Source organism: Pteropus alecto, unplaced genomic scaffold (assembly GCF_000325575.1).
Source record: "Pteropus alecto unplaced genomic scaffold, ASM32557v1 scaffold81, whole genome shotgun sequence".
In the NCBI taxonomy this organism is placed as follows: domain Eukaryota; kingdom Metazoa; phylum Chordata; class Mammalia; order Chiroptera; family Pteropodidae; genus Pteropus; species Pteropus alecto.
Genome location: NW_006433378.1, coordinates 6,511,777 through 6,521,584, shown reverse-complemented (window position 1 = coordinate 6,521,584; position 9,808 = coordinate 6,511,777). Strand labels below are relative to the sequence as shown.

The following is a 9,808-nucleotide window of genomic DNA, read 5'->3' as shown; positions in this document are numbered from 1 at the left end:
CTAAATATATGTACTAACAAAAACTTTTCTAGACGCTTCCAGTAGCCTTCTCGTAGAGCCTGTTTGATCAGAATAGGGTCAGAAACCCATTTGTGATTTAAATTACTGGTAAAGGGGAAGGGGCTAGCAAAATCGACCAATTCTGAACTCGTTACTGGAGTTGGGCTTGGGAGCAGAGAGAAGGGAATGGCGCAGAGGTCTGGATTCCTGAACAAAAGGAAGAAGGGGGATCAAGTGTCCACTACAGTTGTTTTGAACATTTCAAGGTGTTTAGAACATAATAAATGTTTTAGATTTTGACATGTAATTATGAGCACTTGAAAACTGACTGTTGCAAAAAAGTAAATGTAAAAGCAATGTTTAAGAGTGCTAGTTGCTCTACACTCTTGCAAACCAGGGCTACTATAATTATTTTAATTTTTTTATCTATTTAATAGTGGTAATAATGTTAGATGTTTTTTATCAATAGTTTGTAAGATATCTTTTAAGATGATTCACAACTCTTTAATGGCATTAAAACTTTTATTAATAGAGATGTAACAAAATGACAGGAAAATTGCTATAATTTGATTCCTATAAATTTTGTAGCTACTGATAATTATAGGTACAGAAACATGAACTTCATCTCTGTAAGGCAGAATGAAATCACTTGTACCAATCACTTATCAAAAAATATGAGTTAAACTCTTGGATGCTTCATTAGAATCCTATAGAAATCTCAGAAATAAGCAATAATTTCATTAAACTAGCAAATTCTACAAAGTTTTTTAAATGCCTAAGGAAGTTACCAATTTTCAGTCTTTGAATTCATTAATGTTAGATATTGGATGCTAAGAGTTTAAAGAACTATCAGTGCCGTATTTTTGAGCATCAAATTTATTACAAGAGCTTTAAGTCAGTGTCATTAGAGTTTTATTGTTTTTAAATATATTCATGAAAATAAGTCCTGGAGATGTAAAGTATAGCATGGTGACTATAGTTAATAATACTGTATTATATATTTGAAAGTTGCTAGGAGTAGATCTTTTTATTTTTATTTATTTTTTTAGGTGAGGCAACCCTTGGTTGACCTCAGATTGCAAGGACCTTGTCAGATTACAATCCCGTAGTTTTTTAGTTTTTTATTCCTACAGCACCTGGTCTTCTTAGGTGGTCTCCCATCCAAGTACTAACTGGGCCCAACACTGATTAGCTTCCGAGATCAGATGGGATTGGGCTTGTTCAGGGTAGCATGGCGGTAGACAGATCTTTTTATTTTTTTGAGAGTAGATCTTAAAAGCTCTGGTCACAAGAAGTTTTTACTGTGTAATGATAGATGTTAACTAGATTTATTGTGGTTAACTCACAATATTGAGTCATTATGTTGTACACCTGGAATATATTATATGTAAATTATATTTCAATAAAAAATTATTCCTATAACAAATATTAAACTATTGGCACATAGTACATTTTTAAGTAAAGTTCTTATCAGTAGTGAACCAGCCACAAGAGAATAATTTATAATCATAGAAGGTTTCACTGTAGTGCTTGACTTATTTTTAATATTTGAGAGATGTTTATCCCTTAAAAGCCTGACTTGTATCACTGGAAATTTTATTCAATAATCATATTTTCAGGGCTAAAAAGAATGCAAAACACTTGAACTCCTAGAGATAACTGCTATTTAAAGATTGTGACTTTCATTTCATTAGACTCAAGTTTACATTGCACATATGATGGATTAAAAAATGTACAGAGCATTAACCCACATATACTGTGGCCCAAGCCCAGCTAGAGCTATTTGGGGTTCAAAATATACAAAGTAGCTTTAAAGAGGAGTCTAAAACTTTAAATGTTGATTAGCAATTTTAAAAAATTAAGAAAGAAACTCTGATCCACATCTCAGTGGGAATAAACTGTGTTGGGGCAAGTACAACAAAGCAAGTGGTCACTTACAGCTGACCTCTTTTTTGAAAACTGGAAGCTGTTTTGGAAGTTATGAAGAAAGTAAGTCTATGACAAAGTTAAGTTTCCAGAATTAAATAATTTGGGGGGGGGGTATTTACATATGTTACAAATCCAGAGTAAGCTGATGCCCTGTGGGTACTAATTGGCTGGCATCATCGACTAAAATAAAACATGAGACCCAGGTGCTTCTGCTTACATTCGCATTCAGTCCAAGTACACTTCAGTGCTCACAGGTTGGGCCATGCCCTTGGCCACTTCTATTTTTTGGAAAAAAGTAAACAAGTAGGATCTGACTGAGTTATGTTTGGGATGGTTCTCAATAAACTAAGACATTGTGTATGAAGTACCTGGCAAATAGAGCCCAATAAATGTTAGCTTTTTAAAAGTTGTGTACTTGCATTAGATGGAACCCAGAAATTGCAGTGAAAGCTGTGGTTGCCAACCTGGGAGGCCTGTCTGCAACCATTTTATTCAAACTTTTGGGGCTAGCATGGTACTGTGTGTTCTGGTTCACAGGATAAAAATAAGTTGAGCTAACTGTAGTTTTGCCATGTTCCCTTTGTATAGTTCTGAGCTCAATTTGAGCTCGCTTTGAAATTAGCAATCTTGAGTAGACTTTCTAAAATTTTTATCAGACTTGCAGACAAAGTATGTATTCTCCCACGTGATTTTCAGTAGGGACGAGGAAGAAGAGGGGAGGGGACAAACTACTAACCAAAATGGATGGATTGAATAAAAATGCCCTGTGGGATAAATATCTTAGGTAAATTCATAAAAGAAAAGTATAGACACTGTATTCTCCTAAACATTAATAAAACACAAAGGTCTGCAGATCATATGGAAAGCCCTAGTTCAGTCACTTTACAGAGACTCTACTCCTAAAACTAGGGAGCATTTTTTTTTTCTTTCAGGGGTCATTGACACATAGGGTCACAGAAAAGGTTAAAAGGAACTTAACCTTTGGTTATCACTGGATTATTTTTAAAGGTCATAGTAAAAAGTAAAACTTAGCTGATATAAAATTTAAAAACAGGATAACACAAAACTTTATTCAGTATGTCCAATAATGGGAATATTTTAACTTCTGCTTCAGTCAGTATGGCCAATAAAGGGGTGAGAAAAAGAAGTCGGAAAAGGACAAGGAAAGAAACCTGGACAGAGACAGAGGGAGACTGAGACCAAAAGAGCCAAGAAAAACACCAACATCGAGGAGAGGCTTATTGGATTATTTCCAACCCCTCTTTTTAAAAACCTATTTTGTAACACTTCACAATTCTTCCTATGTGCCGTGGTCTTCAGGGATAACGGTTTTCACTGCTACTTTTTAACAGGCTATTCTTCACAATTTATCAACTCCTTGAAATTCTTATAGTGCTAACAATTGTTCAACAGAACTTTCTTTGATGATGAACATGTTCTACATATATGTGCTGTCTTATGTGGTAGCAACATGTAATTGCTGAGCACCTGAAAGCTGACTAGTGCAAAAAAGGAGTGTAAGTTTTTATTTCATTTTAAATAAACAGTCATATGTGGCTCTCTGTGGTCATATGTGGTCTAAGGGACATTAAGTGGAAGGAAAATTGGTCTCAAGGCCAATGTAGAGATGAACATTCACGGATGAAATTAAACCACAGAATGACTTACAGCCTTTCAGCTGGATCTTCTCCCATCCTTAAAGTTTCCTTTCCTTATCCTATACACAAAGTACTCAATAGACATTATTGCTAATAATCATACTAGCCCAACTGGCCTTAGAACAGAGTGATCCTGCTTTAGGTGTGCAATTCCTGTTCCAGATATATACACTCAATGAATCTGGATGAACTGTTGTGTGCATGTGTGTGTGTGTGTGTGTGTGTGCGTGTGCACGCGCGTGTGTGTGCGCCCTATATATAAACTCCCATTGTTACAAAATGAGAACAGTCCTACCTTCATTGTCCCTCAAAGAAGCATGCTGAAGATGAATAGTTTATAATGTTCTTTGCATTTCTCATAAGCATGCTGTACTTGACCACTTTGTTGGCTGTCCTCTGTGCCCCTAAATCCTTTCTGCAATCCTCTAATTATGCTTTTCTTTGCCAGATGAAGAAAGTCTCTTTGAGGGGGTGTAAACAGAAAGTCAATGGTAGGCTTTGGGACAAAAGTCTCAGTCTAAAGTGTACAGGATATATATATTTCCAAAGCTTTCAGTGCTTTGCGGAACAAGACTTTTAGAAGTGTTCATTACTTCATGCTGTCACTTTTATTAACAAATATAGTATGATTATTTGGGCTAGTATGATTATTAGCAATAATGTTTATTGAGAGCCACATATGACTGTTTATTTAACAAATACCTATCAATCAGCAGTCTGACTACTGTTCCAGCAATGCTCTGCATCATTTGATCACTTCTCTAAATCTACAGGTTTTACTAAATTTTCTATTTACTCAACTTTACTTCTTTCAATAGTAGCAAGTCTCCTTCCCTGAAAGCGAGCAGTGATTACTTTGTTTCTTGGAAGAGCTGCATTTTGGACCTCATAAAATTCTCAAAAAGGAGATATCTGAACTGTGAATGAGTCACCTGCAAATCTGCCAATGGCTGCCCCTGGCTGGGTTAGTCAGTCACTGAGCCTCACCCCATCTGGTATGCAGTGCTTGACGCATGGTAGGCCACCAACAAATACTTGCTTTATGAATGAGAGAAAGTCACGTGTAAGGGTGGACAGCCTTTTATAAATTGTGCTCTAGGGGGGTCTCGAGATAATTTTTGAACTAAGCACTTCGTCTTGACTACTCTTGGACTAGGTTGGAAATTTTACCAACGCCTTTCCAATTCACTTGGCCTCGCTTGCAATCACTGAGACGAGCTTCCTTTTACACCCAGGACCTTTACAGGCATCTCTCCTCTTTCTGCTCAAGGGCAGTAACTGCCCACTGCTGTGTCCTCCACACGGGCTCTAGGGCCAGCGGTGAGAAGTAGACGGACTTAGGCTTCCGCCCCAGCCAAGGTCTCTCTCCAACCAGCCGCAAGGGCTGGGGACGTCTCTCTCCGTCCCATCTGTTATTATCACCACTCCAGCCCCCCTCCCCCGCTTCACTCTTGGCGTCTCCTTTCCTGCCTCTCACAGCACTCCGCGCGTAATACGAGCCCCTTCCTGCGATCCCGCCACGCGCTTTCCCGCTTCCGCTGGGAGTTGGGGCCCGGGGCAGGGCAGGGGAGCACCGCTTCCGCGTTGGCGAGAGGCGTAGGCTGTGACGTCACCGCGCCCTAACGTCAGTCCGACGTGCAGCACGGTCTCCCGGGAGACCGGGAAAGCCGTTTCGCACCGGGTGGAGTCGAGGTCTAGGTGAGAGACAACGAACCGCTTCCTTGAGTCCCTGGATGCCTCCGTATCCCCGGACGCAGTTCGGAGCGGAGGCGTGCTGGCATCCGGGCAGAGGGCCGGAAAGCTGAGCGGCGGCGCCGCGGCAGCGGGATGGGGCCCCGCACCTCGCCTTCGCCCCCTTCTGCATACCTTGCCTGGTTCCCGCCAGCCTGCCGGCCCAAGCATCCCCTCTTCCCGGGATTGCGCGGCTCGGCCTTACCCCCAACTCCTTCTTCTGCCACAGCAGGTCCCGAGAGAACGGGGTTAGAAAGGGACAGAGTTCAAAACCCTTCCGGCAGTTTTGGCTGCCCTTGCAGTTGGTTTCAATTTGGAAAATTCCGCCGCTTCAGGAAAGTCTTAGGACAGGAACTCCTGCTTCACTTGACCATGACCTGCTCATTTGTGGGTGATTCACGCCAGGGGAATACTTTATGGAAGAGCTTGAAAACTAAACATGAGTTAATGGCCTAACGTGACACTGATGTGAGAAAGGGAATCGGAAGTGAACAATCAGGACGTATCTGTGTTTTTGACATCTTCCTTGTGATCCTGTTACAGAGCAGATACACAAATACCTAGGTAACTGCTGCCAGTTATCACCGCACCCTTTGCCGGTCTACACGTGTGTAATGTGAAAGAATAAAAGGGCCTCATTTGATAAAACGCGCACGTTTTCCCCCTCCCTTCCTTGATAAACTTCTAATTTGTGAATGCTTCCACTATTCCTTTAATATATATGCAAATCTTTAAAAAAAATTTTGTATGCAAATCTTTAAGAACCAGAATACTTTTCTTGACCTGGTAGCCATTTCTTTACAATGTAAACAACAAGGAATATAGTTCCCTGTTTCCATATTTCCTTGGGAGTTTAGCCTAAGTGCCTTACTTCTAGTAACCACCTGCTTTGTTATAGCGATATCCATTCCTTAGAACAAATGCAATTAGCTAGTATAGATGGCTACTTCAATTACCAGATGAATTTAAAACGAAGTATGAAAGAGTTTATAGCAAGCCATGTTGAGGACAGTTACCATTTATCTTGAGAATGGGTATGTATGTAATGGACTGTATCTGCCTGGCTGTATAAAAAGAGTGGGGTTTCTTTATGTCTTTGTAATCTCATTAACAGATTGGCTGTGATTTACATTTCAGTCTGGTTAAATGCATATTCAATAATAAATTATCTTTCTGCACTATAGAGAGATTTTTCTGTGTTGGCAGGATATTTTATTTTTAATTTTTCCTCAGTAATCAGAACCTGCCAATTCTTCCCCTCTTGGTATAGTAAGGCCACAAAGTTGGACTACATTTACAGACAATGAAGGTACTAAATGAAAACTGTTCCATTGGTGCCTTGTTTATATCGTCAGTAGATCCAGGCTCTCAAATAATTTTGTGAGTGGAATTTTAAAAGGAAATTTAGTTGATAATTTAGTTGATAATTTAGGAGAAATTCCGCTCCCAATAGAGTTTAATTAAGCCAATGCCATCTTACTTTACTGATGGTGAATCCATTGTAAAATGGTAGAGATTAGAATAATGAGCCTTCTGTGAATAATGAGCTCTTTCCACATTGTGGTGATGGTCTGCCAAACATCAAATTTTTATGTACTTGGCCATGTGGACCTATATTAACTATGTCAGTTAACTTTACCCCCAGAGTTAACTCCAGTTAACTTTACCAAAAACACTTGTGTGCGCGCACACACACACACACACACACACACACACACCCCATTTATATAGGAAGATAGCTCATTGGTTATTTGCTTTAAACAGCAGCTTATTAAAACAAGGGCTTTGTGCTCGTTTTAGAGGGAATAGGGAATCCTCTCTTCTACCAATGGTTACACAATTTAAGAAAATACTGCCACTACAGGAATTTTTGTCAACTATAATTTCCCTGCTACCTTGGCATGGTTGAGGTTGCTGTCTCTGAGAGAGTGTTATGTCTCTCCAGTCTCTCTTTATCAAAATCCTGCCCTGATCAGAAGCAAACAACTTCAGAAATCCTTCACTAATTCCCTATACCAAGACATTTTTCTTTCCTAAACTCCTAGATTGTTCTTCTCTATAGCTCTTCCGCCTCAGGCCTTCTTCCCTGCTGTGGAATTGTGCCTGTATCATCTTACTCTGCTGCCCCCCTTCTGCCCTTCACTGCTAGGGTATATATAAACATCTCACTCATGAAACTGGACTGTCTGTTCTTTCTCCATATTTGGGAAAGATTTAAAAAAAAAAAAGAACCCAAAGTACTCCTCCATTCATCCTGTGTAGTTTTATGAAAGTAGTGATATTGTTTTACATTGAATTCTTTTATTATAAAGTGAAAATCTGTTAAAATATCTTCATAAAAATTATATAAATGTTCATTTATGGGTAAAATTGGAACCTGCCTTCTCATGCTGTGATGATTCTTCTGTTCAATGCCTGCATATCATATTTAATCTGATAACTGAATATTTTTTCTGTACATCATTATTCAAACCAGCATTCATGTCATAATTGCTTTTCTTATCTGCTGAACTAAAATACCATATTTAGATATTTAGAAGCTTTTCAGAAAACTTGCTTTAAAAAAAAAATAACTGAAATAAATGGGTCTGTTTAAAATGTTAAGTGATCCTTATTCTGTATTTGCAAAACAAATAATTAGTTGTGAACCACCACAGAAATTAGAATTAGACTATTAATTTCTAAAGAAAGAGAGTATCATTTCTGTCAATAGTCTCTCTCTATAGGCCTTTCCGGTTCTGTTGGTCTAGTAACAGAAAACCCCACTTGAGTTGATGAAACAAACATTTGTTGAAACAGTTATAACCATTTATCTATGAATACTCCCAAGAGTTTATACCTTTCAATTTGAATTTTTTTTGCATTATTTTAATTCTGATTATTGTATCAATATTTTTAGATCATTTTGCTTCAGCACTCCCTCAGTATATTTTGAGAAATTATGGATCGTCACATTCCCATGCATGCGTTACCTGAAGAAATCCAAAAGGTATGATATTATATTGTTATTACAGCATAATATTTTAATGGATAATTCTAAACCCTGAGAGAGTGAATTCAGAGATTTTGTATTTATTTTTATGAGGGCATCTGCAATGAATTGGTGGAGTGGGGAAAGGAATAATCTTAATGGTCAGAATTGTGGAATTCAGTTCAGTGCAGAATACATGGCCTGTCAAAGAAGACAGATATGCAATTCCAGCACAGTATTTGACCTGGTGTTCGCGGAGCCCTCAAATGTCCAAATAGTATATTTAGATATTTTCTAGCAGCTTGTCAGGAAAAAAAGTTTTTTTTTTTTTTAAACCGAAATAAATGGATCTTTAAAATTATAAGTGATCTTTATTCTGTAAATTTTGGAAAACAATTATTTAGTAGTATACCACCACAGAAATTACAGTTAGTTGATGCTAAAATTTATGATGCTAAATTTTTAAGTCTCTTTCTATATAAGGGTTTATTTCAGTTTCATCTTAATTATTGCTACTTCCTGTGTACCAGGCACTGTTTTAAGCTCTTTCATGTAATCTCATTTAATCTGATTAGCATGCTCCTCTCCTCCTGGTTCATAGCTATCTTTAGGCAAAAGCATTTCTGACATGTTTAGTTTGGCAGTGCATACATTGTTAACAGTATACTTTAAAAAATATCTCTTTGAAACTGAGAAATTGTGAATTAAAACCTGAGACCTTAGCTATTATAATCATTCAGGTTTTTCAGTAAAGCAACAGTCAACTCTATTAACCACCAATCCATTACTTTTTAATTAAAAATTGCAGTCAGCTCTCAGATATGCTTTTATTCTTTGTGCATGTTGCTTTCGGCTGTCTATTACTATTAACCATCCCATTGATTTTACTTGATGCTTACTGTTACTGCGTGTTCTTCAGATTTATGTAAACTGCAACCTGGCAGGAACTGGAAGGGAAGTCCAGTTACCAGAAAATACCTTTTCAACCATTGCATTTAATTTGCTTCACCTTTTAAGTTAGGTATAAGAGACAGTAAGCACAGAAAGAGCTCAGCTATGCTATACTTACCTGAGAAATGGTGCTTTTATGTGTTGGTAGACATAGAATGTCCTTCTTCTCTCCCACAACTGAGTTCCTTCCATATACTAACCTGTGTGTTAGAGATTAAAAGAAGCAAAACAAAACAATCTGCAAGAAACAATACCCGTGCTTCATATCCCAATCATTCATCAGGAAGATGATATATAATGACATGAAATAATAACTCTAAAAGACAGTATATGATTTAAATGTATATAAGATAGTATCTTCTCTGAGAGAGGAGAAGGTGGGGGGAAGAATCCTCCAGTATTGTGATGGTCAAGGGAGAAGCTTTATACAGAAGATGGAATTGGGACTGGTCCTTGAAGGTGGAGTATTTTTATAGACAGGCAGTAGGGTATGGTAGTCCAAGGGAACAGAAGCTTACTGGTGAGAAAGAGCTGGCCAAGTTAGAGAATGTTTAACAATGCAAATGCT

The 9,808-nt window shown here is 38.1% G+C and overlaps 1 protein-coding gene and 1 pseudogene across 13 annotated transcripts in view; one reads left to right on the top strand and one right to left on the bottom strand.

Annotated features, from left to right (window-relative positions):
- Positions 1–1,124: 1,124 nt before the first annotated feature.
- On the bottom strand, positions 1,125–1,243 carry LOC112476874 (annotated as a pseudogene).
- Positions 1,244–4,401: 3,158 nt separating this feature from the next.
- Positions 4,402–9,808, top strand: part of LEKR1 (leucine, glutamate and lysine rich 1) — a 170,540-nt gene continuing 165,133 nt past the window's right edge. Inside the window, exons 1-2 of one of the 13 annotated variants that reach the window (XM_015586543.2) lie at positions 4,402–5,285; positions 8,218–8,307. In XM_015586543.2, coding sequence (XP_015442029.1) covers positions 8,260–8,307 — 48 coding nt within the window. In that variant the 5' untranslated portion in view covers positions 4,402–5,285; positions 8,218–8,259. The other 12 variants (XM_015586538.2, XM_015586544.2, XM_025044219.1 and 9 more) reach the window with 12 other exon arrangements.